Here is an 18,861-nt window from a genome sequence, read left to right on the forward strand (position 1 = left end):
CCCCCGTCAGCAGCGAGACTGAATGGACAGCCTGGCTCAGGTCCGGGGACGTCGGCCGACAGCTTGAACTGGTGGACTGGGCGGAAAAGGCCAAGCAGGCCCAGGGCCTTACTTGAGCCCTAACCCTCAGCCACGTCCCTCTTTACCATTTCCCCTTTCAATAAAGTTTATCACCACCACCACCACCACCCGAAAGGCGAAGCATGGATTGCGATTGTAAATTAGTGGGCAGTTAGCTACGCGAAGTAGGGATAGTAGTTTTATCGGCCCTATAAACTTGTAAACGAAGGCACGCTAAGTTAACGAGCATGGTGTCACGTGCACACAAACAAACATGAACACTTCTTAGTCTATGACCGCGGAAACTGTCAACACGCTTGATTGAGGAAACGCGGCAGCAGCAGTGAGCGAATCGACCTTCGTGCTGCATCTCGCATCAACGCGAACTAAGCTGTAAAAACACAGCGTGCGGCGGATTCTGTCCCCGTCGCAGATGGCTAGCTCAGCTTAGCTTAAAGAAAAAAAAACTTCTAATGATAAAAACGAGCAATAAAGACATGGCCTGGTTTCCACTAAAATTAGATCAGAGCTGTGGAAGTCGCTGAAGTCTGCTGATATTGTCCAAAATGTAATACATTGTATATCCTACAAAATAAAAAAGATAGGCGGTATATTATGCATCACTTTGTGGAAATGTTTGTTATATGCTTCACGTTTTAGTGCTTCTCTGTTCTAAGCCCCGTCGAGCTGCCATTTTATCCACCATAGCGGCACCACATTTACAAGACCTGCTTCGCCGCAGGAAAAGCAAACGACAACATTGAGTGCTTTTGAACCGTAGGTTCCAAACGCAGGGATGGAAGTGCTGCGCCAATTGCACCGAAACACTATTCTCGAATGAAATCGCTTAATTTTGCGGGATGTTTGTCTTCAGTGGCAACCACACAGCCATGTTCTGGCTAGCATATAACGCTAGAAGCCAAGCTAAAGCAATCCGTTTCAGCGTCGGCGTCCTTGGAGTGTGGGCGTGTTTGCCGTACGAGGCCCTTGCGCCTTTAAACACGACATATCATCACTCCTGAATCTCTCTCTCTCTCTCTATCTGTATTCTGCACAACCACACCATACAAAATAAGACTTTTGGGACCGCAAAATGCGAACCGAGGATGTGAAGCTTCGGTTTTAGTCTACCGTAGCAGCCGAATGGCGGTCGTGAAGAGTCGGGGAGTATTACGCGATTGACAGAATATGCGTTCGCGTTAATGATGCTCACGACGTGACTTGCGCAGACGGAGTGCGAAAATTTAATGAAACATTTGTTTGGCACTCGAAATATCGGTCGCCGCTTTACACTGACTCGATGGGGCAGCCCGAATAATCAAGTTTGTGCAAAATATGAGTGTGCGACGCTGATCGGGAAGCCTCTAAACACTTTTCTTCCCTTTAATCATTTCATAAATGTCAGAGCTTTTCTTTTTCTCTTTCTTCTCCCCAAGTTATGTGGAAAACGGGAAAACATGCAATGACAGACAAAATAACTTAGCATTTATTCTTTGGTACTGTACTACGCCAACAGAACTTCACCAAGAATCAAAGAAATAACTAAGCACGTTACAGGAACAGCGTTCACTGTATGTTGATGGGTGTTGTTGGTGGTTGTCACGGCACATTCAGTATTTCTTTTACATTGTGCACGAATACGTCAAATGAGCTAAATTTACAAACTTACCTAATCGACGCGGTGTCAATGAAAAAGTTGTAGAGGCTGTTGAAACATGAGCGATAACTGGATTTAAAGCAACCTAGAATTTGCATTATCCAATTTCCGTATCCAATATGGGAGGTAATTAATTTTACTTAATGAAATTTAAATATTAGTTGCATGTGCACAAACACTAAAAACTTGAATAGCAATAACAAAAACCTATTAACGTACAATGGGTGTCGTTCGCATAAACCCCTTGATTATTTGTTCTTTCTTGGCCACATTTAGTTGGCACGTCTGGTAAGTAACTTAATAGTGGTTTCCGAGTTTCTTGTTTTTCTTCCTTCTTTTTTTTTTTAGTCAGGTGTACGGCATTTCCTGGCTTTAGTGAACTTTCCTCCACCTCCAACTAATTCGCCGTAACCTAGTAGCGTTCAGGAAAGTGAAATAAAGAACGATTTTTCTTGATTTGCCTGTATTTCACTCATGTTGCGCCTAACCTAGTGTTCTCCAAAAAGGCGTATCTTTTGCTCCACAACGTATGATTCCTGCTCTAGTGGGCCAAATTTGCTGCTCCCAGATCTGCTCCAAAACTCCCTTGGGCGCTTCCATCGCTGTCAACGGCGGCAAAAGCATTAAATTGTGAAATTTTAGTTATTTGTGCAAGTGGCCGCGCAGTAACAAGCACAATTTTTTCTTCTTGTGTTTTCTATGTTCTTTCTTTCTTTTTTTCTTTCTTCCTTTATGTGAGGATGACGCTGAGCCGGAGCTGGAGAGGCCCGTCGAGGTTGGAAGAGAGACACAATATTTAAGGTTTCTGCTATTCAAGGCAAACACGTACGCGAAATACTCTTCTTCCTAAAAGGAATAAGCGAAAAAATAATAATGCGGTGAGCGACGCCACAGAGAGCGGCTTAGCGTTCGAAAGAAAGCAGGCCAGAGACAGTGTCAACCGTAGCGGCTTAATCGTTATGACCTAATTACCCTGCAGCGAAAACCAACGCGGCGTACTCGGGAAAGGACATTGCGGAAACAGGGGATTAAAATGAGGTGTGGTGATTGAGCGGCGGAACGTGAAACGACGAAATGAAAAGCAAAAGTGAAAAGGCAGGAAGAAATCTGGATTTCCTTTTTGGACGTCAGCTTCTTTCAGATTTGTTTGATGGTGGAACTTCACGGCCACCGTTCCGCAGCTGTCGGCTGTATTCAGGGCTGTTCGAGCGACCGAAAAAGTGGCTTCGGGTTATTGATGGGGAGGCATGTAAATTGAGCGCTGGGAAATGTACGGTAATGACCTGAAATAGCTCATTACGCTTTCTCGATTCTGTGTAGCGGAAAGGATTGATCAGGTTGTTTGATCAACGAAATAACAGTGAGATACGCGTATTCAAAGTTGACGCTTTGTTGGTGATCCCCGGGAAACAAAACTACGCCCTGATTTGAAGAAACGATAGAAAGAAGAAACATGCGTTTATGAAAGTCAGCACAGCAATTCGTTCAGCCCTGACGTAATTTACTGTGACAATTCCTTCATTTTCCCTCAGCGAAGACCACCATCTTATCTGTTTGTTCGTTTTCGTAGCCTGCTCCTTTCTCTAGTATTTGGGTTCATCGTGGACGCTTTCTACGTTGTCGCCCCCCCCCTAACAACATTATTATCGCGCGTCCTCTATTTTGGTCACGTGTCATGCGTGAGGCTTATCATCGCCATTGACGTGTGTGTGCCCTCTTCGTGTCGTCGAAACCCTCCCCCCCCCCCGCCTTTTTTTTTTTCACGACCATGATGAACGAAGAATCGCGCCCAAACACACCACCGTCTCGCAGCAACAGTTTCAATTTGGTCCACATAACGCAACCCTCGTCCACTACAGTATCGCACGTTATGGCCTGCCAAATACATGCACGGATGCCACTGCTTGCGGAGTCTGCGTGTAGCGCAAGGCCTAGTTTGCACTACTAATTTGCCGTCGCTGTTGCACGATAGCTCAGTAGTGGGCGCGCTCGCCTCCAAAACGCGCGTTGCTTCATAAAAGTGGGTTCAAATCGCAGTGGAGGTGGTTGTGGAGAAGCTTCACTTTTTTGCTCGCGCCGTGGCAATAGCTAAACCGCTAATGGCGGGGTCACCTGACGTCAAAAGACAAAAGTCGTCGTTGTGTGTCATCGATGCTGGCGACAGTGTTAGCAAATGCACAGACGCGCAAACCCATTTTCGAACACTTAGCTGCTGTCGCAGTAGAATGCCGCAGCGAATGAATTGCACGCAACTTGTTGTTTGGTGTCCCCCCCCCCTCCCCCGTACATCCTTTGTGGAACTTCCGTAAAGGTATATTTCGGCACTAAGTGTGACGCTGAAGCCTAGGCCCTATCCTATACGTCGCATGAAAGACGTCGAAAAACTGTAATTATTCCCATTCTTGTGTTCTTGGACTCCTCCAATAAAAAGCTATTCAGAGTTGAGCAGCCCTTCAAAACTCATTGTCTGATAGTGTTTCAGTAGCGAAAGTCGAAATAGTCTCGCTCGCGAGGAAAGCTGAGCCTAAGGGGATCAGGGCGAGGTAATTTCTTCAGGCCTTAATGGAGAACTGGTTTCGACCTTTCATTTTATCTTCCTTTACGAAACGAGGGTGCTGCGGCAGCCAACAAAATAAAGGAAGGAATGAGGCCTGACACCTAGTTATTTTCCCCCTTTCTCTCTCTCTCTATCTCTTTCCTTTTTACTTTAGTTCTCTCTTTCTCGTCCCTCCTCTGAAATTGACTGTTCTAGACGGCAAAAAACATCAAAACTACTCGAAGCACGCGGCCCGCAGCGCGCTGAGTCGCGTACCTCAGGACCTTATTAAAGTTTCGCATCCATCCATCCATCCATCCATCCATCTCGAAGCACAATGCCAATCATTCGCAAAATTTGGTGCCTCGTTAACCTAAAGAACGTAAATATTTCCAGCTGCTCTGACCTCCTTCACGGGGCCCTGAGAAAGGGCTCCGTCGAATCCCGGCCACGGCGGCCGCATTTCGATGGGGGCGAAATGCGAAAACACCCGTGTACTTAGATTTAGGTGCACGTTAAAGAACCCCAGGTGGTCGAAATTTCCGGAGTCCTCCACTACGGCGTGCCTCATAATCAGAAAGTGGTTTTGGCACGTAAAACCCCATAATTTAATTTTTTAAGGGCTCCGTCGCAAAGTTTCATTATGCTCTCGAGGTTGTAACCTTCTAAAGTTATACACTAGAAGTTGTGAAGCTGCGCCGAGGAAACGTAACACATTAAGATTTTTTCGGACGAGTTATAGTTACAGCTGACACAGGAGCAAGGTGTGTTGTGGCGAGGCGATTGTTCAACCAGGTGAACTCGCCTCCTCCCTGCAGCAGAGCGAATGAGATCCAGCTCGCCACTGTCTTGAGAAGCGGCCGCAGGCGGTGGCCTATTCTGCTTTCTCCTTTATCGGAGCCCACGGCCCAGGGGTCCGAGAGCCAACATATGGAGATTCCGCCATATATACTGTGTGGTGACAGTATGCGGCGACGGTGACCGACTGTGATTGTATGTCTATGCTCCTTTCTTTCTTTGTCTCTACTTTGTTGTCACTTTACCTCCCCTCCCCTCTCTCCCCAGCGTAGGGTAGCAAACCGGATCTTCCCCTCTGGTTAACCTTCCTGCCTTTCCCCTTTCCTCTGTCTCTCTCTCTCCGCCATATTATCTAATTCTGTTGTGGTAGCATTTGAGCCAATCAGAGAGGCCGTAGCAGCCCTCTGCGGCGACAATCGGAGCTGACGAGATTGCGAATTTGACAATATGGCGCCATTCGACAGTGTCCGGAAGGGTACCCCTAGTCACGTTCGCGTCACAAGCCCTACCTCCTTTGCAGGCTCTGCGTTTCGCGGGCATTCCAGGATCAGTGTTTCTGCAGGTTGTTTGTTCTCCTGGTTCTCCCTGTCTTTCCTTTGCCTTTCTCCATCTCTCTCTCTCTCTTTCTTTGTTGGCGACGTCATGCACCGACCTCTGACGTTTCGAGCGACACCTGTGACGTGGTGTGCGGAGACCTGTGACGTCCTCTTTGATGGTGACAGGGCTGGGCAAAGATACTTCGCAGTTGTATCAATACAACACAAAATTTTCGAGCAACAAGTATTTGCGATACAGATCGAAGATAGTACAGGCAATTATTGTATCCCAAATGATACGCACCATTTGTATATTAAGTTATTTCGATGCATTAGCAAATTTCTTATACATTTGTATAATGTAGCGTCAAACACGTATGCACAAAATGTTTGCTTGGAAATTTCTTAACTCCGACCAACCTAGCTTGATATGAATGAAATGTATTTTAGTATTTCGAAGCGTCTGCCTTTCTTGCTCAAATTATAATATTTTCATTCCGAAGAAATAAATTGGGGTTCTTTTCGCTGCTTAATATGAAAGCTCCTTATAGACTGCACACCGAGCGGTTACTGCTTGTCGCTTCTTTAATTGATGAGAGTCGCTGCTCCGCTTGTCGACCAGCTAGCGGGTCGCCATCTAACTACAAGAACGACCCGCCGCGGTGGATTGTGCAAGTGGCTGTAGGTTTGCGCTGCTAAGCACGACGTCGCGGGGTCAAAACCCGGCCACGACGACCGCGTTTCTATGAGGGGCGAAATGCGAAAAACACCCGTGTCCCGTGCATGGCAGGCGCGTTGAGAGAGCTCCTGATGGTCAAAATCAATCTGGAGCCCCCCACTATGGCGTGCGTCATAATGAAGTCGTGGTTATATGACACGTAAAACCCCAGAATTCATTCAATTCGTCGTCGTTGTCGTCGTCGTCGTCGTCGTCGTCGTCGTCGTCATCGTCATCATCATCACCACCACCACCACCATCATCATCATCATCATCATCATCATCATCATTAGCCTGGCTACGCCCACGGCATGGCAAAGGCCTCTCCCATACTTCTCCAACTACCTCGGCCATGTACTAATTGTGGCCGTGTTGTCCCTGCAAACTTCTTAATCTCATCCGCCCACCTAACTTTCTGCCGTCCCCTGCTACGCTTTCCTTCCCTTGGAATCCAGTCCGTAACCCTTAATGACAATCGGTTATCTTCCCCCCTCATTACATGTACTGCCCGGCCCTGCCCATTTCTTTTTCTTGATTTCAATTAAGATTGTTCAGTTCAGGACGTCGTCCTCCTTACAAATTCTGTTCGTCGTGTGTAGCGCCTCTTACCCGCCCGCTATAATCGCAGTCTGCTAGCGTACCCCTGGTACTGATCCTAACGTTGTTGCGGAATTCCATGCAACATTGCGTTCGGTAATTGAATTACATTACCACTCTCCGACATTACTGTTCAGTGATTTTAGCTTTCCCGCAATGACCTGAACTAACCTGACATCAGCAACTTCGCAACACAGGCGATTTTTTCAGCTCATGCCTAACCTTTGGACGCAACTTGTCATTGAATCCGCACGCCAAAAGTTCGAATTCTTCTAACACGCTCGACCTCATTTTCTGCCTCTGATCTTGGCAAAGTATTGCGATGGCGCATTTGCCCGGTCTGAGTGACCATTCCACCATCCATGCATCGTACTTCCGTCAGCTTACACAACTTGCCAAGGTATGACAGACTGTATGACAAAGAGAATTAGTCGGCAATTAACTAGGAACTGGCCGATACTGCTGCTTCATTTCACGTCTATTTCGGTGTGTTTTGTCGACGCTAACTGGCTCCTTTTCAAGAACAATGATGCTCGATGTGTTCGCAAAATACGTACCTGTTATCACCCTAACAGAAAAACGCTCATCCCCGTAGTTTAACATCACACTAAAGCGTCTTAACAATAAAAAGAAAAGGCTTCTTTTTGCTTGGCTAAACAGTCAAGAAAAACTGTCATCATCAAGGGCTCATAATCCCTTGAGCAAACAAAAAAATGCAGTGGCTCATCGGCGCGTAAGGCAGAGCCCACAAACACTCAGCACAGTGAAGCGAACAGTGGTTGCATTCTTTTTTTTATCCCGAATACAATGTAGAGAACAGCATGTCGAAAACTGTCATCATCAGTGGCTCATGCGCCTGGAAACAATGGCTCATACCCCCGTAAGCAAGCAAAAGGTGTAATGGCTCATAGTTCTGTAAGGTACGTGGCTACGGATCTTGCGTGAATTAGCTGCGATGACACTGCCTCTGTTGTCGTCGGTGAATTCAATGCAGATGTGTCCGGGCCGAAAAGGGAGTGGTTTACGCGTTTCGTGTTGCGGACAAATATCGCTTGCGATGCCCACACCGATCCGGCCCAACCGACCCCAGCGCAGTACGTGCATCGATTTGACATTATCGAGGAATGTGTTTGCATGTATCTCCTGACACGCCCAAGAGAGATACTGAAAAGTTCATGACCACGCTCTTTGCATGGGTTAGCCGTGCCGACACTACCCCTGTGATCATCGTTCGAGGCTTCAGTGTGGACATTTCAGAACCAGACAAGAAATGCTTCACTCAGTTTGTGCTAAAAAAGTTTGTTTTGAAATGCCACGCCAATCCAAGTCATTCAACTACTGAACAACGGTCTTGTACATATTTAATTTTGACCAACATTCCGTAAAAGGCCGTCACCGCACCAATCGGTGTATCTCACAGTAATCGCAAAGCTATCGTCAATGCCATTACGAAATAATGAAAATAAATACATTCGCGCTTGTCTAACCCTGTGTGATGTGCTAGTTTTCCTGGTTATCGACCTTCACAGAGTATTATTGCTCAAGTTATTTTTTTTTATCCACAAGGCGGTCATGAAGGCGCCGACGCACATTGTTGGCGATGAAGGCGAGTTGCCATCAACGTATGTCAAGCGTAGCTCAAGAAAATCATTACCGTCTAACTTAGATATTCATTTTAATGTAATATGATCTACATTAATCAGAGTAGGAGAGAGCAAATGATAAAGGAAAGGTAGGGAGGTTAACCAGGACTGAGCCCGGTTGGCTACCCTACACAGGGGAAAGGGAAAGGGGGACGGAAAGATTAAAAGAAGAAGAGAAAGTCTACTGGGTCGATCGTGCGGTCACTCAGTCCGGATCGCAGACGCTGACTCAATCCAGTGGCTTTCAAATATCGCAGCAGAGCTTTTGTGGCCTTTTGTAGCTGCGGTATACGAGGCCATGGTCCCAAGATCTTCTTCAAGGTGAACGGTGTTCTATCTAGCTGATTGAGAGCTGTGCAGAGGTCATGTCTTTCGTTTTGAAAAGACGAAAGTACATGTTCTATAGTTTCCTCGACACCGCAAACACTACAGCCGGCGCTATCAGTCATTCCAATCAAAAACGTATATGCATTGGTGAATGCGACGCCCAAGCGTAAGCGGAATCCGAATCATTAATCAGAATCCGCTGCTTACAGAGTTTCTCACTGTCTATAGGCACAATTCGCACAATTTGAAACGCGAACAAGAAATAACTCGTGAGTGTTACTGAGCGACGTGTAAGCGCTCTGTAGCGGGTTTCTTAGCGCAGAGTACTCGCAACTGTAGGTTTCGGAGTCTCAGTTAAGCCGCTGTTACAAATTCGGGTCAACCTGAAAACGAAACAACGCGTTGGGGGTAGTTTCCAAACTGTTCGCGTTTGAATTGAGACTGATAGTACGTCATCGAAACGTCAATCAATCAATGGCGCAAGCAAACCACGAGTCTGCGGGCTCTAGATGTAATCGACACCAGGCCCTCATTCTCTCCGGAAACACAATTCAATCAATCAAGGGATCGATTATAGGGTGCCTGTACGTTGTCCGTGACGTTGCCGCATCTCTATCCGACTAATGGACCGCGTTTGGCCGTCAAGCCCCCCCCCCTTTCCTCCCCTTCCTTCACACCACCACCGTCGTTATGCCTCGAAGCAGCGCAGTCAGTGTAGCGTGGAGGGCCAATTTATAAATTGGGCCCGGATAGAAATCACTTTGCCTCCCTCGCCCTACGCTTCCTGATCGGCGCTATGCGTCTTAATTGGTCTCTGCTTAATTAGGCCATCGCTTTTGGGCGTCCAGGCACCGCCTCCGGTGCTCTGCTTTTTCTCCAGATACCGCGCTGGTACAGCCCTCGCGTAACCGGCTCGTGGTTTACCGTAACTCCATTAGCTCCTTTGTGTGCCCAATTTATTTCTGTTTAATCGTTTGCGTACATAGTTTTGATAGTTTTGATCGCGTAAGGTATGACCGCCCTTACTCGAGTTGCAAGTGTAGATTACCATAATTTCTCCGCGTCTGCTCCCAAACAACTTTATCTATTTTTGGCAAGCGAGGACTTGAGGATATTGAGACGGGGAAAGGGAGTGGGGGTCGGGAAACGGGCTACGGGTATTGCGAGTTTTATATTACCTGTGTCATTTATTACCTTTCGCTTTAATTCGTGGCCCACGCAGCGTTATTAAGGTCACGTATGTAGAGCCATTTCTCTTAAGCGTTCACCACGGCCGCTCATTTTTCTTGCACCCAGACAGAGCGGTTGTCGTGACCGCGCGACTTTTTTCATGGGTATGACGATAATTTAAGGCTCTCAATTATACCTACTTCTTTCTTTCTTTCTTTCTTTCTTTCTTTCTTTCTTTCTTTCTTTCTTTCTTTCTTTCTTTCTTTCTTTCTTTCTTTCCCCTAGCCGCGTTCATCTCTTTATTGCAATAATCTCGACGATTTCGTGAGCAATATTTCAGCACTGTGAGCGTGATTAAGATGTCAATAATCGGCTTATTTCTTATCAGACCTAAATCTTAATCAACCACGCTTCGTAGAGGTCCTGTATTTAACGCTGCTTCAGTGATCGAGAACGCTTTGGTGCTCATCGTGAGGTAAGTGGTCGTATCAGATCTCGTGTGACTTAAACACAGGAAAGTTCGACCCACGTTTCTTTTTTCCTTCCCCACATTCTTATGAATGGAGTAGGCATTACAGGGATAGCCCTGGGGTTTTACGAAACAAGCGAATTTGTACGAAGTGTGCCTGTCAGTAGATGCCGGCGTGACGAAATTCGACAATGCGGCGGAGCTAGACAGTCTCCGGCTGAGAGAGTACTATTCGCGTGACGTTGCGAGCGCCATTTTGTAGTCCTATTGGCAGCTTCCACTCTGTTGCCAGAGATAAGCGGGATGTATAGAGAACGCGGCGTTTTCTTCGCGATACAGTAGTACGGCGACTTCGATAGCGTCACTTCATGCCACATCGTGGTCGAATCCTGCGGTACGTGACATCGGTTTGCCACTCACATCGCATTGACATTTATCGCGTTAGGCTGCCAAAAGAATTCACGGCTGATACACGTTCCATCTTGCGCTTTCGCGTCTTTGCTGCCGCTTTGGGCGTGTGGATGAGACACGTGACGCATATCATCCGGTAGCGCTTTAGCCTCTGCGAGGACGTCCACCTACACTAGTGGAGCAGATGGCTCCAGGTGATTTTCAAGCCGTCGCCACAGGGAGATCGAAGATCATATCGAGGTGAAATATTGCGAGAGCGAGGACGACCTTGTGTGCATTCTGGTGGAAGCGCTAGTAAGCGCTTGGAAAAGGTATAATGTTCTTAAATAAATACTAAACATATAATGGACATTAACCCGTCAAGGTGCACCGCAGCAGCAGGGGAGCCTTTCTATCGTTCCTTTCCGTATGCACGTAATTTTCGGGAGGCTCCGGTGGTCTCAATTATGATTCATAAACCGGCTAACGATTGGGTTTCGCAGTCCTTGTGTACGCCCTTCGATTTCACTTCCAGCTGACGCTTTTCTTTGCGTGTGGCTCGCTAGCGTTTCGCTGAGCATGGGGTCGTTTCTCACAGTAACGCGAATACTCGCCTTACGGTGAGCGCCCTATTCATTCCCCGTGCTGTTTATGGTTGGCCCATGTTTCCTTTATTCAGGCTGTTCCGGCTTTGGGACTTCCCGTCGCGTTCTGTTTCGAATGCACTTCTTTCGCGAACCGCTCGTATCGCGAACCAAACAGACTTTCCGCGCATTACAACGGCGGTTTTTTCATGCCCCCGCCACATGGATATACCGTATACCGCTTGCACATCTAATCCCTCAACACAACAACGCCTTATGCTCGACTTGCCGCTAGACCAATTCGCTCGCAACCTCTAAAAAGAAATAACAATAAAAAAATAAAAATAATAATTGAAACAAAAAAGCACGCGCACGATTTTCTGCTGCCCACTCGAGCGGCGCTGTTTTACGACTTGCGCAGTGTTTTGCCCTGACCGAGCCAGTGTCTCGACCCATCATCCTTTCAAGCAGGCACGATGAAGCATGTCGTTCACCGTTTTGCAACGCCTTCCGTAGACTCCACGCGTTTTTTTTTGTTTTTTTTCAGCGCCGGTGGTTTTATGTTGAGCTCAGTGGCGATGGAAGTACAAGAAAGGAACGTCAAGCCAATGCACGGGAGTGATTAGGGACAGCTGTCGACACGCGGTTTGGCGCAGGCAGGCACTCCATTCTTTTTGCGACTACTAAGACAACGCTGTTGCTTACGTTTTTACTTTCCTTTACTCAGCGAAGGCGCTCAGAACCTTAGCGTGCTAACCCGTCCCTCATGTCTCGTTGAACTCCCCATCCCCAGCAGAGCTTGCTCTTCCTTCCTTTCTTTCTTTTTTTTTTCCTCTAGAAACAGGGACACTATCCTTTCTGAGAGTTGAGGAACGACCAAACCATCAAGGCAAAGGCGGCGGGATAAAAGGCTAAGAAGAACGAGGAGCTCTTTACGAGAAGTAAATAAATAAATAAAAAAGCTAAGAGATCACGAGCAGCGTGGCTTCGAAAACACTTAACAGGACCTGATGGGCGCCTAAATATATATATATTTTTCAATTTTAATACTCTTAGTGCCTCCTGTATGCGACGTACTGAAGACTGCCACAGCACTCGCGTGTGGGGGCGGGGGGGAGGGGCGTTGGCGGCATTGTGTGTGTGCTAGTAAACAAGCTCTGCGTGCAGGCCTTGTCTCAAATGGAGGCATGAGCCTCCGTTTGAGAGAAAGCCTTTACTGAGGTGCTTAAATGTGCTTAGTGTGCACGATGTGCATGAATAACTTCTTTTTTCTTTCTTTGAAGTTCATGAGTGCAGCTTTTGGAATTCGGTCGTCTGGTTTACTAGCTTCCACGAAGCTGCGTAGTATTCGTTAAGCAGCAGACTATGGGGCCGCTCCAGCGAAGTGAAAACCGCGAGTTAAAAAAAAGTAAAGGTGGAGAAAGAGATACTTATGCCTTCCGCTCGCTCCTATGCCGTGTTGAGGCATTAAACTCCGACACGATGGTCAAAAACAAAGTTTCGGCACGCTTCTGTTCTCGGGCCTGCAAATGATACGTGATTTGCGTAAGACCAGGTTTGTTCCCTGCGAATTTATGCTTAAGGGCCCTCTTAAGAAGTATGGTCCTGAAATAGTGCCCATTTGTTCCTTGCTCACCGCCCCCTCTTTTTTTTCTTCCTTTTCCTTTTCTTTTCTTTTTTTTGCCGTTATGTGTTCTTGCCTTGTCTCCTTCCTCTGGAATTTCATGTCTTCCTTGTTTTAGTGTACATATATAAAAAAGGTTTTAGGTCGCGGTTATTGATTTCTGGCGTCTAGATGGGCGCCGATATACTAGGGGTCATAAATGATGGTACACTATGACAAATTCTTCTGATTGCATTTAAGGAAGGTAGATTCTCTGTTTAGCATTACGTTACACTTAACGAGTCATATGTATGCAGCGTATAGTAGTTGTGTACAGTCACATGCTATATGACCTGCAACACCGGTGCCGGTGGTCGAAGGGGCTCCAAGACTGTACGGCTTCTCAGACACAGGGTAAGTTCCAGACCTAAGCACAGCTTCAATTAGTGGTACTTATTAAACCACTATTTCGCATGTCAGAACCGCCGCGTAGCCCTGGAGCTCCTTCCACCACAAACAACGGTGTTGCAAGTCATATTGCCCGTGACTGTACGTACAGGGAAACGAGGCAGGCTTGCTTGGTATAGCAGGTTTCGGTATGGTGCCAATTACTTCGTACGATATGAGGCTAGCGAGGAACAATTTACTTTTGTATATGATTACGGAAGTGACGACGAAGTTGTGGCTTTGATGAGGCTGCGTTGGATTCACATGGTCGATATTACGCCAAGATATGCTTGAGCGGGCATGGTATATTTACGCATGGTTATAAGAGATCGAATCAGTCTGTTCGGTTAGATATTGTGGCCTTCGCAATTCCCATACGATGCTGCAGCAAGATGGTCTACCAGTTACTCGCAATACTCATGAGTGATATGCTTTGTGAGTGCAACCCCGTAACGTGCCTGGAAAAGACAAATGGCAAAAAGTGTTTACGATGAAAGTTCCAATGGGCTGAATGGTCCATGGTAGGCACCTATATATACAATGGCATCGTGATGTCATATGTCATATGTGGCTGTGGTGAAACGCCACAATAGCGTTTTTTTAGAAGACCGTATTATTAACTTGCTGCTTGGAAGTTGGATCGCACGTCACCAGTGGGGCGATCAATGTCCGTCATTCATTTTATTGCCTGTTTTTTTATCAAGTTTCCTGTACAAAACGCATTCTAATGAGTTCAGCGGAGCGTGCGAGCAGTATTGCAATGGCTGATTAATAATGTTACTTTGTCGGGAAGGCAATTGGTGGCTATTTTCTGTGATCAGAATCCTTATTCAAACTGTAAGACGGTAGGGTTTACCTCCTGCCAAGATACATGCGAAAGGAAAGGTCAATTTGTTCAGCATTCACTGCACCGTTTTTGATGGGGTGTGTTGCATTTTGGAAGAAAGCTATCAAATGATCAAGCATAGGAAGCAGAATTTGTATTAACGCTTTCAATCTTTTTATGCAAATATCGTGAAACTAAAACAAAAAAAGGAAAGTATCCAATCCAACTCATTACTAAACGATAATGCCAAAATTTTTGTACACTGCAATAATCTACTGGGACATCTACAGTGCGCAAAGTTGACGTATTATTCACTGCTCCGAAGTACACTCATAATTTCTGAGAAGGAATTTCGCAAAACCAGCGTAAACATAGTAAATATTTCATCTAAGCTGTTCCTTTATTTATCACATTTGTCCGCTCTAGTTGCTCTAATAGACGCAGTGCGATATCTGTTTTTAAAGCAGATTAAAGATTTATAAGGTTTGTTTCGTATTTTTCTTTAAACGCGCCCAATTTCGTGGGTTTCAGTAGGGAGTCCAGCGTCTTAAATGAAAATTCCGCTGCAAACAATTGCTTTAATTCAACGTTCTTTCTTAAATGCTACAAATTTCGCCGTCATTATCTGACGCGGACTGACTCCGGTTTCGGCACCGCGCCTGGCCGAAGAGTTGGTTTCACTCTTGGCGCTAGAATTTCTGTTACGTTAATTATATGCACACGGTCTGTCACGATGAAATGAGGCTCAAAGTTAAGCTCGCCCACAGAGCGCTGTGGGCGAGCGCTTACCGATTGCGAAGTACGGCTTCCATCGAATCTGCTCGTCTAAATGCACGTGACGTTTGCCTCCGTTGACAGCGTGTCGTGATTCGCGTGTTCTTCTTCTCTTCAAGGCGGGGGGGCGGAGGGGGAGTGGGCAGTGAGCAAGAACCCCATCGTGACGTCATCGCTGTGCTTTTCCTAACGGCCACCAGGTGCTGTGTCAGATCCCCACGGGCCGGCGCGAAGACGACATCGAGACGGTGACGTCGTTCGGACGCCGCCGCCGGAGGAGCACCGCCGACGGGGTGCCGCTGCCCGAGGATGAGCTGCGCCGCAGCACGCTCACCAAGAAGCTGTCCGTGGTGGCCGCGGAATTCGGCGTGGGCCAGCAGACGCAAGACATCAGCTACGCGTTTCCGGTCACGGCGCCCACGACTTCCGGTACGACACTAGTGAAAAGATAACCCGGTCATTGGAGTGTCGATAACTGCCCATGTATTTCAAAGCGTTGCAGCGAGATTAGAGAGATTGAATGAGAGGAAATGTGGGTAATGTTAACCGGATGAGAGTTTCCGATTTGTTATTCGTGGTAAAAGCAGCGCAAGAAGACAGCAGCGCGGGACAGATAAATACACAGGACTGCTGTCCTGTGCTGCTGTATTTTTGAGCTGCTTTCATTACGAAGATAAACCAACTCGCCCAGTTTTGCGCCCTATTCCGGTTTGTTAGCCTTTCCGGTGGTGGGGGAAAATGGTGATTAGAAAAATAGTAGAAAGAAAGATACATAAAAAAAGAAGGGGGAAAAAGAACTATGCGGGCGTTGCCACTGTAGGTGTTCACAGCGGATCGCAAGAAGCGCAGCAACGCTTCTACGCACTAAGTTGTGATGATAAGCCCCGTAGATTCCGTAGAATTTCCAAGCTTACGCCAATAATTAAATAACAAAGCACAAAGGGGTTCAGTTAAACAGCACAACGATGTACTCAATTAAGAAAAGTACACCGACAGCTTCGAGTGACACAACATTACAATCTACATAGAGTGTAAGAAGTAGCTTACATGCCGAACAACCAAAGTTGGATGTAGCCGTATCTTAAAGGAATGTCTCCACGTGGTAAAACAAACATCCTCATCATCCGCCTTTCTCAAGAGAAGGTAAGGGAATGGTTAGTTGTCATGGAGCCATTTGGTGGCTATTCGTTGCTATATGCTTAGGTTGTTTATCTGTTATGCATGAGAAAGATGGTTTTCTGGGCTTGTACACAATATTGAATGTGCTGATGATGAAGAAAAAGTTCCTTTGAACGCGAACCTTAAGCAACCTGTCTGAGAGCACATCTACGCGCTTTGTGTGGGAGTAATTCTCATGCAAAATGCTTGTTGGGGGCAACCTAAGCAGAAAAGATGTCTTCTTGTGTGTGTGTTCTTTTTTATTTTGTTTTCATTGATCTGTTCATATGTATATGTTCTTCCCAAACTTCGCTATCAGGCAAGCAACCATTGTTAACTCAGATCAGTGTATGTTATTCTCGCTTGCTCCAGTCCTTCTCGCATGTTTTAGGTAATTCTGTAGCCCGGATAACTTTCGCCTTTCTCTATTTCATAATTTGTGAAATATGGTAAGTTCGGCTATACAGGAAGGGCCCACTATTCCAATTTTAGCAAAAAGAAAAATAAGGAAAGTAAGGTGGTGCAATTATAAACCATTAGTCAGACGTCTATAAGGAAACACAAAAACACACAAAAAAAGCAAATTCATGGATCATAGATAAACTAGAGAAACAGAAAAAAAACAATAATTTTATTGATCACAAAGAATTTATCAAGTTACTCTCCATGAGGACATACCTTATACTCTAAAGTACCTTAGTCTTCGGAGCTAATCTCAGTTTATGTGAGCATGACTAGGGTCCTAGCACTTTTTTCACAGTAAAAGGCTCCCTATATGAAAGGTAAGGTGACTGCTAGGCTAGACTGGCTTGAACGACGGGCATACAGTCTGACGAACGTTGAGCATTGTCTCACTGAGTACGCACAACATGACCAGCAGCTACATGTCGAGATCACTTAGTCGATAGCAATCATTCCTTGACCAACACACTAACATGCTTCCGCCTCTTAGCTGGTAAGTTACGAATTTATGTTTGTTAAACAAACTTTTCTTGGTCGACGACCAAACGAGGTTTATGAAATTAAAGCTCAAAATTTTGTTTGCTTCTGACGCGAAGCACTCAGTCGGGTGGTGTTTTCTGCATTTGAAGCGATTTGCAGTTTTTACATTCGCTCCTCTGCCCGGAGGCCGTTAGATTTAAATACCTTGTCTGCTTTAAACGTCCTACCCTACTTCTGTTTTTTTTTCTCACTTTTGTTTTCGCAACGAATATGAACGCAGTTTCATTTCACAAGTAGCAAGGCTTATTGTCACAATGATCAACACAATAAAATCATCGCGATTTCTCATAATGGTCGCATTACCAGAAACTTGCAAACGCTCCTTTCTGATCTCGAGTATCGGTAGACAAAGAAGCCATTTAGATGCAGTCATGCATTTTAGCCACATAAATTTTATGCATAGAATATGTCCGCACTGTTCGCCTGTAAGAACTACTTTTCTAAGAAGCAAATAATGGAGGCGCATTTCAGAATCCAAATCGACATGCACTGTCAGAACTGGAGTGCAGGAACGAAGCGCATCGAAGACACGTCTGCCAAGAATGCGAGACGCAGATATAAAATATTACATACTTCCTCCTGAACTCGACTTCGAGAGCAGTTCGTTACCTGAAGGCATTGACGCTGTACGTGCATCACAGCATCACCGATGCTTTCTTTTACTATAAAGCATTTTTGTTCTCTGCCGCTTGTTTGAGACAACAGGCACTTCTGCTTTGCGCCGTCTGGCCATTGTATTCAGCAAGGAACGAATGCTAACTATACGCAATGCAGCGAAGGCTAGGCATCCTTTCGGCCAAACCCTAGACCTGCCAAGTCTGCCGAATTTTTCGCGAAGTTTGCGAGTTTGAGGTCGTTTTTACAATATTGGGTCAGATTACCCGATATATATGTTGAACTCGCAATATATGTATATATATTTCAGAGCTGTCGAAGGATCGGGCCGTGCCAGATAAAAAAAATGCATACAAGAAAGAAATAGTGATAGTATCTGTGTCGCTTTTTCATGGCAGCACTAGTAGTCATTGACTTGAGAATAAACTTGTGTCAGTAAACTTGCTGCGAGCAAGTTTATTCAGAGAAGCTCCTGAAGCGGGTGAAATCGGCAACAACGGAGTCGCTGGAAAAGTCACCGTAATCTCAGAAAAATATGCGTTGCTTGTCGTCTGAAGGTAAATTTTGTAGTCTGAAGGTATGAAGGCAAGTTAACAAAGTGGCGTATTCATCTCACAGAAGGTGTATACTCATGGCAAACTTCGATAAATTTTTTTTTCTTTTAGCAGTTTGATCAGGTCGTTGCTTGCGGGCCCATATGGCGCTGAAGGCGACACGTGCGATCTTTGTAGAAATCGTAGCTTTTCGAATTTGTATACTGCTCCGTTTCTCAAGCTCTTCAGTGACGGGTTTTTGCACCACGACCCATGCGGGCCGAAGTCTGCTTTCTCCAATGACATTCTGGCCGAGAATGCCGACACCAAAAGCAACTGTTCCTACCGATAGTCGAAGGGGAGAATTCGAATACCGTGCACGGTCGCCGACTTCCATGCTGATAAATTCAAAGCTATT

General features: G+C 46.0%; 1 protein-coding gene across 5 annotated transcripts in view; it reads left to right on the forward strand.

Moving 5' to 3' along the window:
- LOC139049596 (uncharacterized) overlaps positions 1–18,861 on the forward strand; it is a 279,537-nt gene that overhangs the window by 234,084 nt on the left and 26,592 nt on the right. For all 5 annotated transcript variants that reach the window (XM_070525168.1, XM_070525169.1, XM_070525166.1 and 2 more), the window contains one exon: positions 15,336–15,564. In XM_070525168.1, coding sequence (XP_070381269.1) covers positions 15,336–15,564 — 229 coding nt within the window. The remainder of the gene's footprint in view (positions 1–15,335; positions 15,565–18,861) is intronic.

This window comes from Dermacentor albipictus, chromosome 9 (assembly GCF_038994185.2).
Source record: "Dermacentor albipictus isolate Rhodes 1998 colony chromosome 9, USDA_Dalb.pri_finalv2, whole genome shotgun sequence".
NCBI classification, from domain to species: Eukaryota; Metazoa; Arthropoda; class Arachnida; order Ixodida; family Ixodidae; genus Dermacentor; species Dermacentor albipictus.